The following is a 26,078-nucleotide window of genomic DNA, read 5'->3' as shown; positions in this document are numbered from 1 at the left end:
TTTCACATAAAATCCAAATAAAACCTGTTGTGCAAAAGTTCAAGGGGTGTTATCACCTTTAATTTTCATTGTGCCTGTTACACCTCTACCATTATGGAGAAGGAACTCAAAGAGAGAAGCACAAGGCTATGAAACAACTATCAACAGGAGAGGAAGAAAGAACCTGGTGGAGAAAAGGAAACTAAGTGATAAAGTACTACTGCAGAAACCGTTTTTTTATTGTGCAATAACTGTAAAGGGTGGAAAAAAGACAAAATGGGGAATGCAGAAGCTTATTAAAATATTCATCTGGACATGAACTCGTGATAAAGAAAAAAAACAACAGTAAATTGTGAAATCAAGACAGGGGCTGGGAAAGCAGAAACAAAACTGACAGTCTTGGCACTTGGAGAGGAACTCATGGTAGCTCTTAAACGTCTGAGGGCTCTTTGTTCAGACATCATAATGGAGCAGGCATTTTGAAGACTTGAATCATATCCTATTCTCTTACCGTTTTCTCCATCTAATGAAACTTAAAATCACTGTTCATCATTCATTGCACTTTTAAAAAAAATACTGCGTGCAATAATTTCGTATTTACGTAACGATTGCACCTCAGTTTAAGGCTACCTGCAACAGCACAGAGCATAAAAATGCAAGAACCCACCTTTGGACGAGATCAGAATTGCTTCAATTTCCATCAAACTTACATCTTTAAGCACAGATAATTTGTTGTAGTTGATAAAAAAAAAAAAAACAGAAAGACAAGACATCACAAATGAATTACGCTATACTTTACTTTTAAAGATATTGTTTATTCATAAAAAAGCTTTATAAGCATAGTTTTAAAAAAGAAGAAGAAATAAAATCACTGCCAAACAGTTATGTTTAAACACAGAGCAGGTACAGATCCTGTGTCTACCATAGTCGCTCCACTTTTTCTAATTTCCTGCTGATTTTGTGACTGGCTGATTGTCCCACTTTGTTTGATACAAAAATAAAACTGTCAGAGAAGGACCAGGTCCCTACTCACCTTGGACTCTACAATTCCAAAACAATAATAATGCAACTTCAGGGGGGCTTGTTGTTCAACCAGTAATGTTCCTAATTATGTAATAGAAGCATGCAGAGTGAAGAAATGAAATATAGCCACAAGTGGTGGAAGTTAACGCATAACAATTACAATAACATAAATGACAGAAAGGACTAAGGACCCAAGCCCAAGTCCTAGAGCCACATGGTTCAGTGTCTTGGCGGTTCTGCTGCTCCGCTCTGCAGACATTCGGTTACCAGCAAAGTTGGCTTCACGGGCCTGAAGGTGAAAACAAAAATACATGAAGAAAATGAATTAAACAATAGAAACCTAGCAGGTGAATACAGATTTAATACAATAATGAGAGTATGAAAATGACTGGAAAGAATTTCTACAAGTGGAATAATGCTGTTCTGATAATTATTAGCTCAAAGCCAGCAGATTGCATCATTTTAGAAGATTTGAAAATAAATCTTATTTCTACAGTTTAAAGGAAGAATATTAGACTGCTGCTTGATTTGTTCAATTCAATTGTGCAACAGGAGAAATATCTCATATCCCCATTTATTAGATCAAATCTTCTACTGACACTGCAAGGGAACCAGACCCACTGTGCTGTTGGCCTAAGCTGCCAGGAGAGAAGACAGCGGCACAAAAAGCCTATTCACTTTGTAGAAGGAATATAGCATTTCAATGGTAAATAAAAATGGTAATTACAGTATACAGTGTGTAACTGTTTACACCATACTGCAAGTTTAAATAAAGGGTATATTATGATATATACTGTAAAAACCATAAGCTCTCTTCTGTGCACACATATTTTACTGGTATTTTCCAAATAATGAGTGATTCATCCTGTAATTAAAAGGGGACTGTTATGCACACTGTCCCAGACAGGTATTCCACTTCAATAATATACAGTGAAAGAATTACACTGCATACACATACAGTTCCTATGAAATGTTTACATACACAGACACGAATTCAGGCTATCTTAAAGCAAACAGCTTAAATCAATTTCAAAAAGAAGAATTGGATTCTTATATTTAAATTGTGCCTGCCTGATATTGAACAGTCTTGTCAAAATTAATAAATATATTTTTAAACTGGTGTGTTTCTTGGTATCGACCACAATTTTGGGCATAGTCCATACATTTTTATCCATTCCAAAATATGTTTTGATGTGTGTCTAGGATTGACCTCCTACTGGAGAACCCTACTGTGTCCAAGCTTCAACTGCTGTTCATTTGAAGTAAAACTGATGAATTTGGAAGCAGCCCTCCATTATTCCACCCACTTGGTGCAATAATGAGTCCCACTTGCAGTTAAACAGCCCCACAGCATGATGCTACCATCACCATGCTTGTCAGTTGGTACAGTTTTGTTAAATTCTTAAATTTGTACTACATGTTCTCACAGCGCAGTACATAATGACCAAATAAATACTTCAAACAATTTATGTCTTCCTTATAGTCAAAAGATCACTCAGCTTTCTCACAGGCTGACTTTAGCTTTTTGCGCTCCTCAGTGATCCTCTGCTGTGTATACTCTGACATACTGTCTCCTGCAGGCCTTGTTTCTGAGATGTTTCTGGAATACCTTCTCAATGACAAATACTCTACGTCCTCCTCAAATGCTCTGCTCAATCTGAGTCTGCATTCTGTTCCACTGCCCAATAACGATCATGACAAGTGGGGCCTACGTGGATTGATTTAGACAGCGGTTTAAAATGTGAAGAGTATATGACTGTGGGGCCCAAACCTAAATATCAGAGGTAGACCCGTGTAAAACAACAAAAAACCCAAACCAGATCTTTTTTGTTATTTTAAAAATATGGATAAAGTGTAATCTTAGATGTTCTGACCCAAAATGGTCTTGCAGATACTCACCAAATGCTAAAATGACTAAAAGGTCACCATCAACAGGAACAAGTATTTTTGGTAGTGAATTTGGTAATTGTTATTGTCACTCAGATAACATCTTACAATTGTATAAAACCAACCATAAAAATTGGTTGTACTGCTTCGAGGATACAATACATGAGCTCAGAAATAAAAGACCTCAAAAACACATGAAAGCATGAATCTCCGCTCTGATTCTTGCAAAAGTGCATGTAGTTTGCTCAAAGCAAGGTCAAATCCAGGAAAGGAGATTGAGTTTACCGTTGTCAGTAACAGAACAGTAAACACATATCTCGTGCTACTTCCACAATTAAGGCTGCCTGAATACGAGTGTGATTTCATGTCTCCCAACTGCTATCTGAAAGACATGAAAACCGTCAACTGTCGGCTCATTGTAATAAGGCTCTGAGCCAAAAAATTAATTGTCACTACATTTAGATATAAAAAGTAGACATACGGTTATGTTGGGTTTATAAGCCCTGGAGTACAAATACAGGATCACCGCTGTCACACTAAAATGTTTCAGATCATCAAACCAATTTTAATGTCAGACAAAGACAACCTGAATAATACAAAAATCACTCTACATGATTTCATTTATTAAGGGGGAGAAAAAAAGCTATCCAAATCAACTTTGCTTTATGTGAAAAAAGTAATCCAATCCTTTGTTAAACCATGAAATAACTGAATAATCAAAGATTTTGGAAAGCTGTTCAATTTTAGAAGCAACAGCCAGACCTGATTACTGCCAGAACTGTATAATCAGGAAATCAGCTAAATAGAGCCCGTCTGGCAACATGAATCATGCTAAAAGAACTTAAAATGCACCAGATCATGGTCCGATCTAAAGAAATTAAACAACCAATGAGAAACAAACTCACTGATCTATCAGTTTGGAAAGTGTTTTAAAGCCCTTTCCAAGAGTTATAAAGCCTGATAATTATCCAAAGAACACCAGAAAGTCCACATCTGAATGGTTCAAAACACAAATAAACAACATTTGAACATTAAACAGGTCATTGATGCTCAAAGGTCCTTTAAAACAGCTAGACTAAAACAATTCTGGCTGGAAGAATAGACCAAATTTCCTCCACAGCGATGTAAAAGTCTTATGCTAGTTATCACAAATGCTTCATGTCACAACAATTAGGTTTATGGGGTGATTACTTTTTCTTTTTTACACAGATCCAGGTTGGTTTGGATACGGTTTAGTCCTTTATTAAATGAAACTCGTTTTGGCATTTACTCAGGTTTTCTTTGATATTCAAATCATTTGGACAAAAACAGAAGAAATCTTTAAGGGTGCGGATCCCTCTAACAGCACCGCATCTGTAAACAGAACTGATATATTCTTTTTTCTGAGGTTATTTTTTTAAGTGAACACAAAGACTAAGCTCCATAGTCAACCTGAATGAAGCTTAGCTTCAGAGTGGTGAATGTCTTTTTAAGAATAACCTGCTAAACATGTCAAATCAGCACTGCTACTCCTAAAGGTAAAGGAATGTTATTAGATGGCAAGATTAAGTTCACAGAGCTATTGGGCTGATTCTAAGCCACTCCCCACAGTGGGCCAGAAGCACATTGAGCTCATATGGTTAAACAACGCTCGCTTGTCTCTTAGGCGTGGCAGCAGGCCCATTACACAGTCATTAATGGTTTGCTGCAAGCTTCCAAGACGATGTTGCATCATTGTTCTCTCAATATGCTTTCAAATGAGGTTGGTCTCTAAGTGTAGCAAGGAGGAACTGACTGGAAGGTCTATGACAAGAGTTCCCAGACAAGCAAACAAATTGAAGACAACTGAGCGCTCAAAGAATATATCAAATGTCTTAATTTCATGAGTGTTTACAGCCATGTCAGCCACAGGGAGGGGCTTGTCTGCTTATCAGTAGGTTTGCATCTGCCTCGCTGCCTTTATCCTCCTTGTTTCCCGAATGAAATTAAAGTGATAGCCGGGTTGACTTTAGTAGAAAGAAAGGCATAAGACAGAAAGGAATATATCTGATGTTAAAAGGGTGCAGGTACAGTAACCGCCCTTTTTCTCAGTCCCATAAGTAAAACATGTGACTTTGCGGTCAGATTGATAAATTTAACAAGAATTTGTTTCTCCATTTGCTAACCCCAACAAAATCACATAAGTTTGACAATTTCCTGCCACCTTTCATGCATAACATTCAGGACAGTTAAAGTCCACCCTTCTGAGCACAAATTACAGAGATTACAGCCTGTTTGCCAGCATAAGATGTTCTCCTTTTCTTAACACCTTGACCTACAATCTTCGTATGAGGGGTCAAAATAACAAAAATAAACTTGAAATAAATTGAAGGTGTGAAATACTGAACATGGTACAATTGAGTGCCGTAAAAACCAACATGTGATTAATTTTGCCTCTGTGAAAATTAGAATCTGTGAATTTGGAGGTCATTAAAATGATAAAATGGTAAATGTTAATGTTATAAATAGTAGGGTTATCAAATTTAACATTGCCCACTTTCATTCACTGCCTTGATTTTAGCGCCTCAATTTTTAACACTTTAGTTTTATTATTCATCGCGTTCAGAGTTTAATTTTTGTTACATCCAGAAGATCGGAATATGGCAGAAACCCCGGCGCAACAGCGGAGTTTTGTAGTCCGTGACCCACAATCTGCCATGATTTATTGGGGGTCAAATAAAATTGCTCAAGCTCGGGCAGCAATGGCGGACGATGGTGGCAAAAAATTGTTGATAAAAATGTAAATAATACGCTTTCTGTGACCCCAAATAAGCATTTAAGATGCTTTTAAGCGAGAATGTAGGTTTGTTGAACTCAAATATCTACTCAGTTCATTAAGATTCCACCTTATCTTGCTTCAGCAGCTGTCAACCCACCGAGCAGTGTTCAATCCCTCTTCTGGAGAAGGCGCCTGATTCCTGGCTGCTTGTGTTAAAGAGAGACTGAGGTAGAGTCTGGAGACAATCTGGGTGCTCTTCTCTTGTGACTTCCCACGGCTCAACCTTGTGGCCAACAATATCACTACCCAGTATTGAAAATGCATGGAATGGTTATAGACTACAAAAGTCCACTGTCGCGTTGGGGCTGCTGCCGTATTCAGATTTACCGGAAGTAACAAAAATGACACTGAACGCAATGAATGATAAAACTACAGTCGTAAAAATGGAGGCGTTAAATCAAGGCAGTGACTGAAAACAGGCAATGTTAAATTTGATAACCTTAATATTTATAACATTAATATTTACCATCCCCTCCTTGAACCGCCACCTTAACGTGGTGGAGGGGTTTGAGTGCTCGAATGATCCAAGAGGCTATGTTGTCTGGGGCTTAAATGCCCCTGGTAGGGTCTCCCATGGCAAACGGGCTCTAGGTAACGGGTCAGACAAAGAGCGGTTCAAGAACCCCTCATGACAACTACTAAATCGAAGCACGTGATGTCACCCGGTACGGTGGAGCTGGGGTCCCACCCTGGAGCAAGGCCTGGGGTCGGGACTCGTCGGAGAATGCCTGGTGGCTGGATTGCTTTAAACGGACCAGAGTTCGGACCAGAGTTCGTTTCCCCCCTTGGTCCGGACATTTTGTGCAGGTGTGAATACACTCAAGCGAACCCTGGTCCGGACCAAACAACAGACCCACTTTTTGAGGTGGTCTCGGTCTGCTTCCAAACAGACTCTGGTGCGGTTCGCTTATGATATGAATACAAACCGGCACTGATCCGAACCAGCTACAAAAAGCGTATGTCTCTTTGGACATAAAAAGCCACCGTCGCCGGTAGCAAAGGTGTGTTGTAAGGTAATCACACCTGATAAACTGTGTGTTGCTTAGCAACGCTACTGGGTTGTTGTGGGACAAGGCACGTAGAGAACGTCGGCGTTCAGCACGCATTCTCTGACGGGGTTCCAACATTATAAATGGAACATCTCAAAGTCTGTGTTGAATGAGCTGCTCTTCACCCTCACAATAATATTGCAGCTTCAATAACGGCACAAATATGCAGAACAGAGGTGCTGCACGCAACACGTCTACAGCTGTTTTCCTAAATTTCCGGGTCTGTGCTCTGTCTCGCCCCTGTCGTTTCAGTCCAATGGGAACAATGATCGTCACCTGCGTGGCTTTGTTTCCAAGTAATAGTTCACTTGCAAAAAGTACAATATGAAAACAAACCGCACCAAATGAAAAAACAAAAGTTTGCTTTTGGTCTGGACCAAACAAGCAGAGCAAAGGACTTTCCTGTTGTGAATACACCCTTAAACTTTCTCCCTGACCTGTCTGCTGGGTTCCTTGGTCTTCATTATGCCTTTTGGTCATTATTGTTCTCTAGAACAGCTGGATTCATGCTGAGACTATGTTATAAGCTGTTGGGCTCTGACTTCTAAATTGGTTGCAATTAATTTTATTGAGGAGTGTCAAAGTAAAGGGGGTGACTAGAAATACACATTTTTTCAGACTTTTATAATTTCCTTCACCATTATGCACAACTTTGCATTGGTCTATCACATAAAATTCCAATAAAACATTGACGTTTGTGGCTGTAACATGACGACAATAAGGAAAACTATAATGTCATAAAAAAACGATTACAAACCAATACGCAAATCTTCCCTCATCAACCTTTGTCACCAATTTTTTTTGTAAGTGCTGAGAGACTGTTAGGAGACAAGATAAGCAGCTTATCTAAGTCTAAATTGGCCGTATAAAATCTTGTTTTATCACTTTTGGATGAATAACTGGTAGAAGTTTTTCATTGTGTGAATATAAGAACTGATAGGTGCAACACATGATCAGGTTTAAGAAAAAAAAGGTCCCTTCGTGTGGTTTGGTAATTTGTTGGCCAACACATGCTGAAAACACAAGTCAGAGTTGGCGCTGCTTAAACAGCACTAATGAATATTAAAATACACTGAAGGAGGTGTTAAATAGCTGGTGAACAGGCATTTCACATTTCAGTTTAATAGATTGCAGTTCACATATAAAACCCTTTACAATGACTTCTTTCAAACGGCTGACAAATTTTAGATCCAGAACTCAGTTAGATCTGCAATGTGGAAGTTAATAAAAGTGCTCATGAAAAAGAAACATACTGCCAATGTTTAAATTCTTGACGACTTTTTAATAGCTCACAAGAAGGTTTAGGGATGCTTTGTTGCTGTAGTTCCCAAACAAATTTAATAGAGATGGAAATCATGGGTTACACTTGGGTAATAACAGGAAATTACCCCATGCTGGAGTTTCCCCCCTGTTAAAATACATCCCCAGCTTTGCACGCAATAACCACTTCCAGCTATGGTTCGATGTTCAGTTCCCATCAAAAACAAAGGAACCATTTTAAGGGGTTGCTGTCACTGGCTGCTTTCCTGTTTGTCTCAACTCCTAAATGTGAGTTAAAGTAAATAAAAAGCCTAAAGGCTGAATCCCAAACCATGTTCTGTTTATTCTGTATTTACAAATGAATGTCAACATATATGAAATGGTTAAGTTTCATCCACCACCCAGCTCTTCCTGTAATTATCTTTCCGCACTATTTCCCCTCATGATTCATGTCTTTCAGTAATGCAATGCTGTATTTAAAAAAAAAAAAAAAAAAAATCTGAAAAGTGAACCAAACCATTTGATTCCAGTTCTCTTGTATCTTAGGTCCATTGTTCCGCTAGAAGGTGAATTTCCACCACAGTCTCAAGGCTTTTGCATCCATCTTTCCATCACCACTGACCAGCTTCCTTGTCCCTGAAGAAGAAAATCATCCCTGCAGCATGATGCTGCCACCACAATGCTTCAGGGTGTTATGCAGTGCTAGTTTTCTTTCACGCAGGGTTTGGCATGTATTTTCACAGTTCAGTTTGTTCTCATCTGACAAGAGCACCTTCTTCAACTTAATTTACTGGACCTTGCAAATGTGCGATGAGGACTTGTTAAGGCTTCTTTCTGCAATGGCTTTCTTCTTGCTACTCTTTCAAGGCTAGATTTGTGGAGAACATGATGAATAGTTGTCCTGTCAACAGATTCTCACAAAAACATGACATAAAATCCTGAAAGAAATACTCTGAGGTTTGTGGTTGTAATGTGACAAAACAGAAAAACATTCAAGTGTTTCTGAATACTTACACAGGGCAGTGTAAAAACAAACCCAAACAACATTCATCATTTGGTGCTTTGTCTAAAAAACTGCAAAACATTGATTATGGGAACACATAAACAAAACAGGAAATATTAGCACACATTCTGCTGTAAAAAATTAACATGGACCTCCATTTGGGACTAATGACAACAGTGGCCTTTCTCCTTACAACACTGTAAATATTGTTCTGGAAGAATGAGAGACAGAAAGACATGTGCAGCCCACAGCGCTTCTGGTAAGAGGATAAGACTGCAGATTCCAGTAAAACTGCACTAAACATCATTATGTCACTATTACTCAGAGAAAGGCCAGATGATCCACTTTGAGTTCTAAAAAGGACAAATTGTTCACTGATGAAGGGTGGTGTAGCAACAATGTTTTCTATAACAGCAAAAGCTTCAAAGCAGTCACTTTGTTTCTCAAGAGAAAGTCTGAGGTTCATACTGCAACGGATGTTTGTGCATCTGCGGTTCTTTCTTTCTTTCTTTTTCCTACCTCACTACGTGTGGCTGACAACAGAGTGGGATGATGCACATTTCATACAAAGGTGTTACTTTCAAAATATTTTATGAGCTGTTAAAAAAGACAAAGGTTTTTTCAAAAAAGTATAAATTCTAGGCAGAAATTCACCGAACAGAATTTTGTGCTTGATCTCCGATTTGTGTAAAGCTTTGACCTGTTCATCCTGATTTTAATAAGATTCCAATTTCAGCATTGAACAGAAGTTGTTTAGGTTCTGTGCATGTTTTGGGCATTAGACGTTTTCATCGGAAAGCCGCTATGACAACCAAAATAAGTGATTTATGCTTTTTGTTTTAAAGCACAAAAGTACAAGATGGTTTTTTTTCTCTGCTCGAAAACAGAATCGTATAAATTTTAATTTGGTCTGGATTTCCTTTAATGATTCTAAGACAAATTAATAAATTGTCAATGAGCACCAAATTCTACAAACGTCCGTATCCTGCAACTGCAGGAGGCGCCGTTTCTTCTGCTACACGTCAAAAAGTGTTGTGAAGCCTATTTTCTTCACCACTAAAAGAACAAATATATAAAAAACAAATAAAATCAAAAATTTTTACTAGTCTGGACAAGGACAGGTTCCATTGCAAGCAGAGACATCATGGGGTGAAGCATTTGCTGTGGTCTAGCTGAGGTGTGGAGGGTGACAGAAAATAAAAACAAAGATCATTTCTTTGGTTCTGGTGATTTTATTTTAACTTTCTGCTCATTGGTTTTCAGAACATAAAGAAAAACAACATGCAGTTTATTATTTATTACTGTTTTCTATCAGGTCTTAGCTTTTTATTTGCTTAAACTGGCATTTTAATTTGTTTTTAATTGTTGCTTGTGTTTTTAATGTTTTTCTCATGTATTTGATGTAACTGGTGTTTTTTAATGTCTTATCTTTATTTTGGTCTTTTCTTGTAAAGCAGATGGATTTAGCCTGTGGATGAAAATATACTTACCTTGCATTTAAAAGAGAAAAATCTAATGTATTTTATTTTGTTTTTATTACCAAAATGCGCTTGGCATATGCTTGTTTTATCTAAATTGGAACAGATTTAACATTACATGTCTGAAGCATGGTTTGATGTATGCCATTACAACCACTCATTAGTCTGCCTTGGCAATCATTTTCAGTGGAAGGAGGGAGTTGTGCTGCAGTTTTCTGAGAAACATTATTGGGATTTGAGAATTATCTTAACTGAACACATTGAAAAGAGCATTTATGCCAACTTGGCTCAAAAATTATCACCGACGCCCTCTGAAAATGGAATGTTTTCCTGTGTTGTAATGTTGTCGTATGTCCCAGAAATCCATGCAGTGTTCTCACATACAGCTTTAAAATTTCACTGCAGCTGCAAAAAACGTACAACTAAAATGAAATTGGCAATCTGATTAAAAACATGCAGATAAAGAGGAAATACAAAACTACCAATGACCTGTGATCAGCTGCCTTATGTGACGTCAGCAGTAAGGTCATAATAGTTTGGGATTTTTCATCATGGTTTGGTTTTATTTTGATGCAACTTTTTTCTCTAATTCAGTTAGTTTTAAGTTGTTTTTAGAGTGGGTTTCCTAGTTTATTTGTTATTGTTTTAACAAATGCTTAGGTTTAGTTAGTTTTTATTAGTTCAATTTATTAACACTTTAGTTCATTTTTAGGTGCATGATTCAAAAAGGTCAGAGTATCATGTTTATGAAATTATGTACTGTACATAGTGAGGGTCTGCTGGGAATGTCTGGCAGAGCCCTCAACCAGAGATGTATTCAACTCCCTACGAGATTTGTCATCTATGTCTGTGCACTTTATTTGCTCCCTTAGTAATGTTCTCTAACCAATAGAAAGGTTATCAAGGAATAATGTTGTGATAGCACAAATGTGTCTGCACACCCACATGCCTTTATCACAGGGCCTAATTTTAGAGGCAGCTGACAATATGTCTAATATACCAATACGAACATGTGAAACATATTTTGAAACAACCAAAAACCTCACATTAACACAGCTCTGTTTCATTGGTGTAAAGAATAATGTGCTGCTAAGTGGTAAAGTACAGTTAAGTCTTTTTTTGTCCCTATAACCCCGGGAACTTTGGGACCGTAAACAAACCAAAGAGCCATTATCTATTTAAGTTAAAACCAAGATAAACCGGGAAGGTTGTTGTTACTCCTTATGTAAAAACGGCCAAAACAGCTGAGGGACTTTGGCAAATTCTTTCCTGAAAATGAAGCATTAAAACTATCTTCGTAACTCGTTTGAACATCTGACCGCATGGGGCTTATTCTAAATGTTTCCAACATCTTAAAAAAGAACAGGGCACACAGGCTGGCTAAGTCAAAGAAAAGAAAGCTCAGGAGGAGGCGTTATGCAGGCTGTGACCACATGCAGTAACACATTAAGACATGATGGGAATTTCCACAAAGCTTAACTCAAATGAGTTAAATTAATGTTGAATCTTGCCTTATTTCAGTTTTTTTTTTAAAGAAAACATTACTTCATCAGCACTAAATCAACACAAAAGAGCACGAATCACATGATCACATTATTACATAGAGCCCACACCAAGATCTAGCTTGAAAGACTGTAACAATATTTCTGTTTGTACAGCAAGAGAAAACCTGCCTACTGCTTTCAGATGCAAGAGAAACACAAAACAACTAGAGGTTCACGCATTTAGACATCACTTTAGGCTCATTTACCGTTGTTTAGTTGATGTACTGGAGAATAAAATAAAAAATAAAAACTGGGAGAAAAGAGAAAATCAAATCAAATTAAATTAAATAATTGAGAAAAAACCCTTATAGCCAGCCTAATTATTATTACGGAATAAAAACTAATAAATAAACTAAATCTGACTAATCAGCATCATTGAATAAAAATAAGATTAAGCACAGATAATGTCAAAAAGAAAAGTAAAAAAAAAATGTGATACATTTTTACATTTTGCCTTTTTGTTTTACAATTCTTGCCACATTCAGCTAAGTGTACTAATTTTAAATGTTTCCAATTTTGTCTTCCATTTGTTCGTTCGTTCGTTCGTCGTCTTCCGCTTTATCCGGGACCGGGTCGCGGGGGCAGCAGACTCAGCAGAGACGCCCAGACGTCCCTCTCTCCAGACACCTCCTCCAGTTCCTCCGGGGGGAGCCCAAGGCGTTCCCAGGCCAGCCGAGAGACATAGTCCCTCCAGCGTGTCCTGGGCCGTCCCCTGGGCCTCCTCCCGGTGGGACGTGCCTGGAACACCTCCCGAGGAAGGCGTCCAGGAGGCATCCGGTATAGATGCCCGAGCCACCTCAACTGGCTCCTCTCGATGTGGAGGAGCAGCGGCTCTACTCCGAGCCCCTCCCGGATGGCCGAGCTCCTCACCCTATCTCTAAGGGAGTGCCCGGCCACCCTACGGAGGAAGCTCATTTCAGCCGCTTGTATCCGTGATCTCGTTCTTTCGGTCATGACCCAAAGTTCATGGCCATAGGTGAGGGTAGGAACGTAGACCGACCAGTAAATTGAGAGCTTTGCTTTTCGGCTCAGCTCTCTCTTCACCACAATGGACCGGCACAGCGCCCCCATTACTGTGGCAGCCGCACCGATCCGTCTGTCGATCTCCCGCTCCATTCTTCCCTCACTCGTGAACAAGACCCCAAGATACTTAAACTCCTCCACTTGAGGCAGGAACTCCCCTCCAACCTGAAGAGGACAAGCCACCCTTTTCCGGTCGAGTACCATGGCCTCGGACTTGGAGGAGCTAATCCTCATCCCAGCCGCTTCACACTCGGCTGCGAACCGCCACAGCGCATGCTGTAGGTCTTGGCTAGAGGGGGCCAACAGGACCACGTCATCCGCAAAAAGAAGAGACGAAATCCACTGGTCCCCAAACCAGACCCCCTCCGGCCCTTGGCTGCGTCTAGAAATCCTGTCCATAAAAGTTATGAACAGGACCGGTGACAAAGGGCAGCCCTGCCGGAGTCCAACATGCACTGGGAACAGGTCCGACTTAGTGCCGGCAATGCGGACCAAACTCCTGCTCCGCTCGTACAGGGACCGGATGGCCCCTAATAAAGGGCCCCCGATTCCATACTCCTGGAGCACCCCCCACAGGGCATCACGAGGGACACAGTCGAATGCCTTCTCCAGGTCCACAAAACACATGTGAACCGGTTGGGCAAACTCCCACGAACCCTCGAGCACCCTGTAGAGGGTATAGAGCTGGTCCAGTGTTCCACGGCTGGGACGAAAACCACACTGCTCCTCCTGAAGCCGAGGTTCGACTATCGGTCGGACTCTCCTCTCCAATACCCTGGCGTAGGCCTTACCAGGGAGGCTGAGGAGTGTGATCCCCCTGTAGTTGGAACACACCCTCCGGTCCCCCTTCTTATAAAGGGGGACCACCACCCCAGTCTGCCAGTCCAGAGGCACTGTCCCCGACCGCCACGCAATGTTGAAGAGGCGTGTCAACCATGACAGCCCTACAACATCCAGAGACTTGAGGTACTCAGGGCGGATCTCATCCACCCCCGAAGCCTTGCCACCGCGGAGCTTTTTAACCACCTCGGTGACTTCAGCCTGGGTGATGAAAGAGTCCAACCCCGAGTCCCCAGCCTCTGTTTCCACCACGGAATGCGTGATGGCAGGATTGAGGAGATCCTCGAAGTACTCCTTCCACCGCCCGATAATGTCCTCAGTCGAGGTCAGCAGTCTCCCGCCCCCACTATAAACAGTGTTGGCAAAGCACTGCTTCCCCCTCCTGAGGCGCCGGACGGTTTGCCAGAATCGCTTCGAGGCCAACCGGTAGTCCTTCTCCATGGCCTCACCGAACTCTTCCCAGGCCCGAGTTTTTGCCTCTGCCACAGCCCGGGCCGCAGCACGCTTGGCCTCATGGTACCCGTCAGCCGCCTCAGGAGTCCCACAAGCCAACCACAGCCGATAGGACTCCTTCTTCAGCTTAACAGCATCCCTTACTGCCGGTGTCCACCACCGGGTTCTGGGATTGCCGCCACGACAGGCACCGCAGACCTTACGGCCGCAGCTATGGGCAGCAGCATCGACAATAGATGCGGAGAACATGGTCCACTCGGACTCTATGTCTCCAACATTCCCCCGGGATCTGGTCGAAGCTCACCCGGAGGTGGGAGTTGAATACATCCCTGGCCGAGGGCTCTGCCAGGCGTTCCCAGCAGACCCTCACTATGCGCTTGGGCCTGCCAAGTCTGTCTGGCTTTCTCCTCCTCCAGCGGATCCAACTCACCACCAGGTGATGATCAGTGGACAGCTCAGCCCCTCTCTTCACCCGAGTGTCCAAAACATGCGGCCGAAGGTCTGATGATACAACAACAAAGTCGATCATCGACCTCCTGCCTAGGGTGTCCTGGTGCCAAGTGCACTGATGGACACCCTTATGTTTGAACATGGTGTTCGTTATGGACAATCCGTGACTAGCACAGAAGTCCAATAACAAAACACCACTCGGATTCAGATCGGGGAGGCCATTCCTCCCAATCACGCCTCTCCAGGTGTCACTGTCGTTCCCCACGTGGGCATTGAAGTCCCCCAGCAGAATAATGGAGTCCCCGGGAGGGGCACTATCCAGCACCCCCGACAGGGACGCCAAGAAGGCCGGGTACTCTGCACTACCACTCGGCCCGTAGGCTGAAATGATAGTCAGAGACCTCTCCCCAACCCGAAGGCGCAGGGATACGACCCTCTCATCCACTGGGGTAAACCCCAACACGAGACGGCTGAGCTGGGGGGCAACAAGCAAACCCACACCAGCCCGCCGCCTCTCCCCGTGGGCCACTCCAGAGTAGAAGAGAGTCCAACCCCTCTCAAGGAGATGGGTTCCAGAGCCCACGCTGTGCGTGGAGGCGAGCCCGACTATTTCTAGTCGATATCTCTCGACCTCCCGCACAAGCTCAGGCTCCTTCCCCCCCAGCGAGGTGACATTCCACATCCCTAGAGCCAGCCTAAGCATCCGGGGATCGGGCCGCTGAGGTCTCCACCTTCGTCCGCCACCCAATCCTCTTTGCACCGGTCCGTCTTCCATTTGATTGGTCTAAAATCTTTTTAAGATTAAAGCTTTTTGTGTTTGTGTTTATGTTAACTTTAAGGTAATGTTTAATCAAATACTACTGACACAGAAGCCACATGAGGTCAGTGACTGCTAGAAAACAGTCAAGGTGTTCTGCAGAGCTCCACAGATAATCCCAGTAATCTTCAGGTACTCAAGTAACTGGAAAGCTTAAAAGCCACTTAAAAGTCCACAGGAGGAGGAGATTCCTGTGCTGTGATTCAGTCTGGGGCTCCATGCATCAATGTAAATTCTTGCTGGTACTATATGTGGACAGGCAAAAAACAACTTTCAGCATCTGCTGCCGCCGCTGAGGGGCTGTCTGAGCAGTCTGTCAACAGCACACCTCCTAACATGCATGGCTGAAACACTGTGGGGCCTGCTGGCTGCAGTAGGGCCATACAGACGAAGAGGACAGCCTTTATTGCATGAAACACATCTCAACTCTCAGATGCCATACCCTCTACTTTAACAAAACTTTCATAAGATGCAATTGACATAAATATATCTGAACGTTTTTTGGATATATCTAAACTGATAAACAGGTTGAGAATGAGCGCTCTGTAAATCTAACAATGAAGAACACCCTGCGTGTTCTGTATCTTCTGTGTTCCTTCCTCAGATTTTCTCTGGTAAGTGCCATTCATTCTTCATGTCTGGACCAGTTGTATGCCCCCATGCATACAGAGCCTTGCTAATATATAACTAGCCTTGCTAGTTATATCTCCTGGATTCAAACACAAACTTCAATGTATGAATCATAAAGTGGAAAGAAACGATATGTGGTTTTCAAAAACTTTTTATAAAAAGTGTGGCTTGTCTTTATTCTGATACCCCTAAATAAAACCTAGTGCTTTCAAATGTCTCTTGTATGTAAAGTAGGGTTCCTGTGACGGTGTTTTAGAAAATGTGGTTATGGGAAGAAGTTTGTGCCATCAGAAACTGAATTTGAATTGCTCAGACTGAATCTGTACTTGTGTACTTTGAAACTTGAAGTTTGAAAATGTATTTCACTAAACTGAAACTGAATATAATGGTTTAAAACTGAATTAGTTTGCTTTCAAAATTGTTTTGCTTTGTATTGAAAATTCAGTTTGATTACTTTAACTCTCAGGTCTGAAATTCAATTTCAGTTCCAAAATTCAGTTTTTTGTGTCCTACATCCGGATTCTTGAAGCTACAGATTAATCAAACACAGATTTACTGATTCATGGATGTCATTCACTATTGCTGTGTCCAAATTCAGGTCTGCATTCTTTGACGGACAGATTTGTAGGCCGATAACGTCCTGGATGAGGGGACGAATGCTGTCCAATCTCCAAGGTTCCAACAAATGCGTCCTTCTTATTCCCAGATTTGAAGGATGGGTCTGGTGTATCCTCTATGTATCTATCCCCTATCCCATGATTCATTGAGGGTCGAAGTAGATTGTTCAAATGGAAGTAGCAAAAATTAAACAAATGGTATTTGTCATCAATGTATTTTATCTAGTTAGATTTTTATATCTATGAACACAAAAAATATTTTCACCATTTCAAAGGCAAAATAATGAACAAGATCATAAAACAATAACATTTTAAAACAAAACAGCATTATAAACCATCAGCAATATGTAAAAGGGTAAATAAAAGCCGTGTAGTCATTTACAGTAGAGACAGCGTTATTAACCTTCAAGCTCCATTTGTTCGGCTTCACAGCTCTGCGCTTCACGCTAACACGGTTGCTAGGCAACAGAAGTTACGTTGAGGTAAAGGCAAGAGAAATGCAGACCGACGCGGCACACTATGCTAATCTGGCATGTTTAGCTAATAGCTACAGGTAGCATAAGTGTTGCTGTTTGACCATCATTTGTTTACATGACGCTTCTTGTAGATGCTCATTTGACTTGATGATTGACATCCGCCAAGCTCATGTAAGCTGCACTGCTCCAGCTCAACATGCCGTAAAGGAAGTTTAACCTGATGTTAAAATGTAAATTGATGAATCTGTGTTTGAATAATCTGTGGCTATCCTCAAAGACCCGGATGTGTGACACAAAAAACTGAGTCAGTCAGAGCAATTCAAATTCAGTTTCTGATGGCACGGGTTTCTTCCCATATGTAGTGAAGTAAAAGCCACAGCCAAAACGATGATGTTTACATCTGCCTTTGGCCAGACAGCACCTGGTAATTTTTTTTTCTTACCATGATTTTATTGCCAGAAAATCCGAGTTAATCAGAAAAACACCCTCAGAAAATCAGTTGGTCCAAAAATAAGAGGTAGTAAAAAAAAAAAAGAAAAAAGAAAAAATTGGAACTGAAAGTAAAGTTAATTATTTTCTTAATCCTTCCTTTGTTCTCCAAATGTGGTTTTATGAGTACAGAAACATCAGTTCGCACAAACAGGTTTGCACTAACATGCACCATGAGGTGATTCATGTCTTCCATGGGGAAACTGTCTGATATATACAGGTCCTTCTCAAAATATTAGCATATTGTGATAAAGTTCATTATTTTCCATAATGTCATGATGAAAATTTAACATTCATATATTTTAGATTCATTGCACACTAACTGAAATATTTCAGGTCTTTTATTGTCTTAATATGGATGATTTTGGCATACAGCTCATGAAAACCCAAAATTCCTATCTCACAAAATTAGCATATTTCATCCGACCAATAAAAGAAAAGTTTTTTTAATACAAAAAACGTCAACCTTCAAATAATCATGTACAGTTATGCACTCAATACTTGGTCGGGAATCCTTTTGCAGAAATGACTGCTTCAATGCGGTGTGGCATGGAGGCAATCAGCCTGTGGCACTGCTGAGGTCTTATGGAGGCCCAGGATGCTTCGATAGCGGCCTTTAGCTCATCCAGAGTGTTGGGTCTTGAGTGTCTCAACGTTCTCTTCACAATATCCCACAGATTCTCTATGGGGTTCAGGTCAGGAGAGTTGGCAGGCCAATTGAGCACAGTGATACCATGGTCAGTAAACCATTTACCAGTGGTTTTGGCACTGTGAGCAGGAGCCAGGTCGTGCTGAAAAATGAAATCTTCATCTCCAAAAAGCTTTTCAGCAGATGGAAGCATGAAGCACTCCAAAATCTCCTGATAGCTAGCTGCATTGACCCTGCCTTTGATAAAACACAGTGGACCAACACCAGCAGCTGACACGGCAGCCCAGACCATTACTGACTGTGGGTACTTGACACTGGACTTCTGGCATTTTGGCATTTCCTTCTCCCCAGTCTTCCTCCAGACTCTGGCACCTTGATTTCCGAATGACATGCAGAATTTGCTTTCATCCAAAAAAAGTACTTTGGACCACTGAGCAACAGTCCAGTGCTGCTTCTCTGTAGCCCAGGTCTGGGGAATGCGGCACCTGTAGCCCATTTCCTGCACACGCCTGTGCACGGTGGCTCTGGATGTTTCTACTCCAGACTCAGTCCACTGGTTCCGCAGGTCCCCCAAGGTCTGGAATCGGCCCTTCTCCACAATCTTCCTCAGGGTCCGGTCACCTCTTCTCGTTGTGCAGCGTTTTCTGCCACACTTTTTCCTTCCCACAGACTTCCCACTGAGGTGCCTTGATACAGCACTCTGGGAACAGCCTATTCGTTCAGAAATTTCTTTCTGTGTCTTACCCTCTTGCTTGAGGGTGTCAATAGTGGCCTTCTGGACAGCAGTCAGGTCGGCAGTCTTACCCATGATTGGGGTTTTGAGTGATGAACCAGGCTGGGAGTTTTAAAGGCCTCAGGAATCTTTTGCAGGTGTTTAGAGTTAACTCGTTGATTCAGATGATTAGGTTCATAGCTCGTTTAGAGACCCTTTTAATGATATGCTAATTTTGTGAGATAGGAATTTTGGGTTTTCATGAGCTGTATGCCAAAATCATCCGTATTAAGACAATAAAAGACCTGAAATATTTCAGTTAGTGTGCAATGAATCTAAAATATATGAATGTTAAATTTTCATCATGACATTATGGAAAATAATTAACTTTATCACAATATGCTAATATTTTGAGAAGGACCTGTACATTAATAGGGCAAAAATCAAAGAGTAGACTACAAACCAAAGTGGAAGAAACTCACCCAGATGGAGTAGATGAGGGCAGCGATTCCAAATGGCAGGCAGCAGCAGAGCATGGTGAAGATGGAGTAGCCCAGGTAGTCGTTGACGGGGTTTGCCAGAGGGGCTTGAGTCACGTACACGGTGGGCTGCATGGCAATAGGGATGGGCTGTCCCGGGTACTGCTGGCCTGCGACTTGCGGCTGCTGACTGTATACTGCACCATGCTGCTGGGGGAATCCATATCCCTGAAGGGAGCAAGCATAAAATGCAATTAAAACCTATTTCAGGATGTTGAACCCAAGAACAACTGGGGGATAATTATCCAAGACTATGTTTAAGGGAATTACCAGTGGTGGTTTTCGATTGTGTGATATGACTCATCACCCAGGGCAGCACAGCCTGGGGGATGGAAAACCCCAAGAACAGTTTGCATTTTAATGTAAACCAATAGAAAACAAACAAGCAAATGATAGAAAACAAGTGTTCTATTGCTTGTGTGCATGTATGCATATCAGGAGGTGGGAGCTACTCTGTGTGGTAAAAATATCCCTTGCACTGCGGATGGCTGCTAATACTGAAGCTGGTATCCAATTTAAAGCTTTGGAATTTCTTTAAGCCTAGTGTCAGATCCATGGAAATTGATTTGAAAAAAACAAAACAAATGTAATGTAGCTTTTTTTAACTTCAGGACTATCTGATATTGAGATAAAAGTAAAAACAAAATAAACTGGGTACTATACGTCTTTCTGCAGAATGGGCTTTGTGCAGTGGGTGTGTGCGGGTTCTCACCTGGGAGGGAGTAGGTGGTGATATCACAAACAAGGGGCTTACCCAGGTCGCCATTAAGAACCATCTCTTGGTATTTACAATAAGTGCATACAATATAATTTGTTGGGATTTAATTTTTTACATTTTATTTAATTTGTAAATTGGACTTTTACATTTCCTCCAGTTAATAGGAAATATCCAAAATTGGCACAGAAGAGCAGCTCTGAACCCAAACACTGCAGTGCAAACCAAAGGAAGCTTGTATATAAGATATCATTGAAACTCGATTTAATTTCATTTTCTTTCCCCCAATGAATGTCAGGTTTAATATTCTACTGTCAAAAAAACTGCAGAAGCATGAATAGAAGATGCCCACACACGATGAAAGTTAAGGTTTTTAGTGTTTTTATTTAACGAGGACTTTCAAATCTACAGGGAATGAAATGTTTCAAACATTTAAAGAAGTGTTGCTGATAATCAGGTGTAGGAAGTGATATACCATGGTTGTTATCAGGAAAGATGAAATCCATCATTTTACAGCAAGAAAAAAACATTCACAAATGTAAAACATTTATCTTTCCAGAACTGGACATTCCTGTAAATCAAAGAACATGGCAGACTTGAGACTTACGTTCTTTAGATAGATGAGACAAAAGCAGAGATGTTGGGCCATAATGCAGAGCAGCACATACATAGGAGCACTGACTTCATACTAACTCTAAGGCAAGGTGGTGTTTTTCTTTTGGTCGTTTCGTACCTTAACTTTTTAGCATATAAAATGGAACTGCCTGCCACGAGGTATTTCATACCAACTTTGTCAACTGAAGACTGAAAGTTATTTCTATATACTATTATTCCTGGTAAACTCTACAAAGACAAACTGATACACAATAGTTTAGGTACATGGGTAGAATATGGTTTGTTGATGGAAGTAGAGTGGTTGACCTTAAACTCCTCTGTTCATACATTATATACTGCTAAAAGTCCCAAATTTTTCAGAGTATTTGCTGTCTTGGTCACAGATGCGCCAGCAAGACGTGCACCAACAATTTGTCCTCTTTTGAACTCTGGTATGTCACCCATAATGTTGTGTGCATTTCAATATTTTGAGCAAAACTTTGCTCTTACCCTGCTAATTGAACCTTCACACTCTGCTCTTACTGGTGCAATGTGCAATCAATGAAGACTGGCTACCAGGCTGGTCCAATTAAGCCATGAAACCTCCCACAGTAAAATGACAGGTGTTTCAGTTTCATTGTCCAACCCCTGTATATGCTTCCAATAGGTCAAATTATCAGGCAGCATAGAATAAATTTTCATTGTTACGCTGATGATACTCAGCTTTACTTATCCATAAATTCTGATGAGCCCAACCAGTTAGATAGACTACAAGCAAGTCTTGAAGACATAAAAACTTGGATGACTTTACATTTTTTGCTTCTGAATTCAGACAGGACAGAAGTTGTCGTCTTTGGACCGGAGTCTTTAAAAAAGAAACTGCTTAGTCAGTCACTTAACCTGGATGGCATTAAATTGACCTCCGATTATAAAGTAAAAAACCTTGGTGTTATTTTTGACCAGCACATCCCATATTAAACAGGTTTCTAGGATTTCCTTCTTTCATCTCCAGAACATTGCCAAAATTAGAAATATCCTGTCCAGGAGTGACACTGAAAGACTAGTCCATGCACTTGTTACTTCAAGGCTGGACTATTGTAATTCTTTACTATCTGGATGTCCACAAAATGCAGTTAAAAGCGTTCAGCTGATTCAAAATGCTGCAGCAAGAGTTCTGATGAAAATTAAAAAGAGAGATCATATTTCTCCTAGTTTAGGTTCCCTTCATTGGCTCCCTGTTAAATCCAGAATAGAATTTAAAATTCTCCTCCTCATATATAAAGCCCTTAATGATTTAGCTCGATCATACATCAGAGATCTAATTGTTCCATATGTTCCTAACAGAGCACTTCGTTCTCAGACTGCAGGTTTACTGGTGGTTCCTAGAGTCTCTAGAAGTAGAATGGGAGGCAGATCCTTTAGTTATCAGGCTCGACTGTGGAACCAGCTCCCAGTTTTAGTCTGTGAGGCAGACACCTGTCTACTATTAAGGCTAGGCTTAAAACTTTCCTTTTTGATAAAGCTTATAGTTAGAGTGGCTTAGGTTATCCTGAGCTATCTCTGTAGTTATGCAGCTATTGGCTTAGGCTGCTGGAGGACATAACGACCACTTTAACCCTCTTCACTACATTCTCACACTACTCTCTAATTTTGCATTATTTGCTGTTATTTCAGCTTTTAACTTTGTTCTCTCTCTCTTTTCTCTTCCTAGAAGCTACACCTGGCCTGACTGTGTCTACTTGTGACACCTTTTTGGAGAGGGGCATTGTCCAAGCTTCTGCTGGCAACAACTTAATGCTCACCCTCTACCGATGATCCACATGGCCCTGTCTTTCAGTGTTTAACCCTTTCTCACTCCTGTGTGCTCTCTTTCAGACTCTAACCTTGATAACTGGCTCAGAGTTTATCTGTTCTTTCTTTCTAGGTGAAACGACTAAAGGAGCTACATCCATTAACATTTACTTTTCCTTCCCATAGAAAGGACTCCTGGATCAGTGCTTCTTTGTTCTCTTTGTGTCTCTGCTCTGTTCTCTCAAACCCCCAGTCGGTCGTGGCAGATGGCCGCTCACACTGAGCCTGGTTCTGCTGGAGGTTTCTTCCTGTTAAAAGGGAGTTTTTCCTCTCCACTGTCGCTACATGCATGCTCAGTATGAGGGATTGCTGCAAAGTCAACGCCAGTGACTGTCCACTGTCTCTACATGCTCATCCGGGAGGAGGGATTGCTGCAAGTCACTGACTGGATGCAATCTGCTGGGTTTCCTTAGAGAGAAAAACGTTTTATCCAATTTGAATAAATAACTGAATCTGACTGCACTGTTCAATGGTTAGGATTAATTGGAATGTATGTACATGACTTTTGTGAAGTGCCTTGAGACGACATGTGTTGTGAATTGGCGCTATATAAATAAAACTGAATTGAATTGAAGAATTTGGGCAATGACCTCTTTCTCTCAGTAAAAGCATTGAAGATAGGTTGCAGTTGGGTTTTTTAAGAATGACCCGAAACTCACAGCCTGGGCAACTAAGGAGTGACTGCATAAGAAGAATTTCAAGGTCCTGGAGTGGTCTAGCCAGTCTCCAGACCAGAACCCAATCAAAAATCTTTGGAGGGAGCTGAAAGTCCATATTGCCCAGCGACGGCCCTGAAACTTGAAGGATTTAGAGAAGATCTACAGGTCCTTCTCAAAAAAATAGCATATTGTGATAAAGTTAATTATTTTCCATAATGTCATGATGAAAATTTAACATTCATATATTTTAGATTCATTGCACACTAACTGAAATATTTCAGGTCTTTTATTGTCTTAATACGGATGATTTTGGCATACAGCTCATGAAAACCCAAAATTCCTATCTCACAAAATTAGCATATCATTAAAAGGGTCTCTAAACGAGCTATGAACCTAATCATCTGAATCAATGAGTTAACTCTAAACACCTACAAAAGATTCCTGAGGCCTTTAAAACTCCCAGCCTGGTTCATCACTCAAAACCCCAATCATGGGTAAGACTGAGGAAGATTGTGGAGAAGGACCGATTCCAGACCTTGGGGGACCTGCGGAAGCAGTGGACTGAGTCTGGAGTAGAAACATCCAGAGCCACCGTGCACAGGCGTGTGCAGGAAATGGGCTACAGGTGCCGCATTCCCCAGGTCAAGCCATTTTTGAACCAGAAACAGCGGCAGAAGCGCCTGACCTGGGCTACAGAGAAGCAGCACTGGACTGTTGCTCAGTGGTCCAAAGTACTTTTTTCGGATGAAAGCAAATTCTGCATGTCATTCGGAAATCAAGGTGCCAGAGTCTGGAGGAAGACTGGGGAGAAGGAAATGCCAAAATGCCAGAAGTCCAGTGTCAAGTACCCACAGTCAGTGATGGTCTGGGGTGCCGTGTCAGCTGCTGGTGTTGGTCCACTGTGTTTTATCAAGGGCAGGGTCAATGCAGCTAGCTATCAGGAGATTTTGGAGCACTTCATGCTTCCATCTGCTGAAAAGCTTTATGGAGATGAAGATTTAATTTTTCAGCACGACCTGGCACCTGCTCACAGTGCCAAAACCACTGGTAAATGGTTTACTGACCATGGTATCACTGTGCTCAATTGGCCTGCCAACTCTCTTGACCTGAACCCCATAGAGAATCTGTGGGATATTGTGAAGAGAACGTTGAGAGACTCAAGACCCAACACTCTGGATGAGCTAAAGGCCGCTATCGAAGCATCCTGGGCCTCCATAAGACCTCAGCAGTGCCACAGGCTGATTGCCTCCATGCCACGCCGCATTGAAGCAGTCATTTCTGCCAAAGGATTCCCGACCAAGTATTGAGTGCATAACTGTACATGATTATTTGAAGGTTGACGTTTTTTGTATTAAAAACACTTTTCTTTTATTGGTCGGATGAAATATGCTAATTTTGTGAGATAGGAATTTTGGGTTTTCATGAGCTGTATGCCAAAATCATCCATATTAAGACAATAAAAGACCTGAAATATTTCAGTTAGTGTGCAATGAATGTAAAATATATTAATGTTAAATTTTCATCATGACATTATGGAAAATAATTAACTTTATCACAATATGCTAATTTTTTGAGAAGGACCTGTATATGGAGTAGTGGTCCAAAATCCCTGCTTGGTCAAGAACTATAGGAAACGTCTGACCTCTGTAATTGTAAACAAAGAATTATGTACCAAATATTAAGTTCTATTTTTCTACTGTATCAAATAATTAGTTCATGCAATAAAATGCCTATCATACAATCTGATTTTCTGTATTTGGCTTTTTAAGATTCTGTCTCACAGTAGAAGTATACCTATGATGAAAATGTGTTATTGTAAGTGGGAAAACTTGCAAAATCAGTGGTGTATCAAATACTTTTCGTGAACTGAAACCGAAACAGACCCTCTTCTCCCACAGACCAACCGATTTGTTTAAGCAAGAGTAAACCGTCACTTTGTGTGGGTGGCGGGGGGAGGGCGACGTGAGCAACGTTTTTTAACCAATTGTATTAAAAAGGGAAAGTGGCGATATTCAAAGACGATGAAACGCGCTTGCTTAAAAGTTGTTTTTCTGTTATTTCTGATTATTATTGTTTCTTTAAAAGAAAAAAAGAAGTGATTTAAAAGAAAAAAAACATTTAAGACATGAATAAAAAGGAAAAAAGAAAGAAAACCTATGTGAAAGAGAGAAAGAACGGAAAACACGAATTTATATTGTATTTCAAAACTTCATTTAGGAATAAACTGCAAAAATCTATAGAGTTTAAAGTCTTTTGTTTTACCTGGTACGGGTGAGCCGGGCCAGGCTGAGGGGCTCCCGGGTTATCATGGTAAGGTGGAGGGGGCTTCTGCACCATTGAGGGCTTCTCATCCTCCCAGTTTGGAGCGCTCGCTGACTTGTTATAATCCATCGAATTACAGAGTTCACCTGTCAGAAATCACCTTTGGAAAAAAAGGACGTTCTTTTCCCTTCAGAAGAGTTTAATGAACACTTTTTTCGAACACGACCACCGTGTCCCTCATACACTGTGCACCTGGTGCAAATGATCAAACTGGGGTCTAGA

General features: G+C 41.1%; 1 protein-coding gene across 1 annotated transcript; it reads right to left on the bottom strand.

The window, feature by feature from the left end:
- Positions 1-773: 773 nt before the first annotated feature.
- LOC124865285 (proline-rich transmembrane protein 1-like) lies at positions 774-26,078 on the bottom strand. The gene is made up of 3 exons (XM_047360261.1): positions 25,797-26,078; positions 19,659-19,883; positions 774-1,291 (listed from the first exon to the last, which is right to left on the bottom strand). Exons 1-3 carry the CDS (start codon positions 25,923-25,925, stop codon positions 1,145-1,147), a joined length of 501 nt encoding a protein of 166 aa, XP_047216217.1. The 5' UTR covers positions 25,926-26,078; the 3' UTR covers positions 774-1,144.

The sequence above is a fragment of the Girardinichthys multiradiatus genome, chromosome 3 (assembly GCF_021462225.1).
Source record: "Girardinichthys multiradiatus isolate DD_20200921_A chromosome 3, DD_fGirMul_XY1, whole genome shotgun sequence".
Taxonomy (NCBI): domain Eukaryota; kingdom Metazoa; phylum Chordata; class Actinopteri; order Cyprinodontiformes; family Goodeidae; genus Girardinichthys; species Girardinichthys multiradiatus.
The sequence above is the reverse complement of the archived record's forward strand: the minus strand, read 5'-3'. Positions and strand labels throughout refer to the sequence as shown.

Coding starts and splice junctions, on each gene's coding strand:
- LOC124865285 (XM_047360261.1), bottom strand. CDS start 25,925: ATGGATTATAACAAGTCAGCGAGCGCTCCAAACTGGGAGGATGAGAAG. Junction 19,884..25,796: donor GCCCGGCTCACCCGTACCAG/GTAAAACAAAAG, acceptor TGCTCCCTTCAG/GGATATGGATTCCCCCAGCA. Junction 1,292..19,658: donor CCCTCATCTACTCCATCTGG/GTGAGTTTCTTC, acceptor TTTCACCTTCAG/GCCCGTGAAGCCAACTTTGC.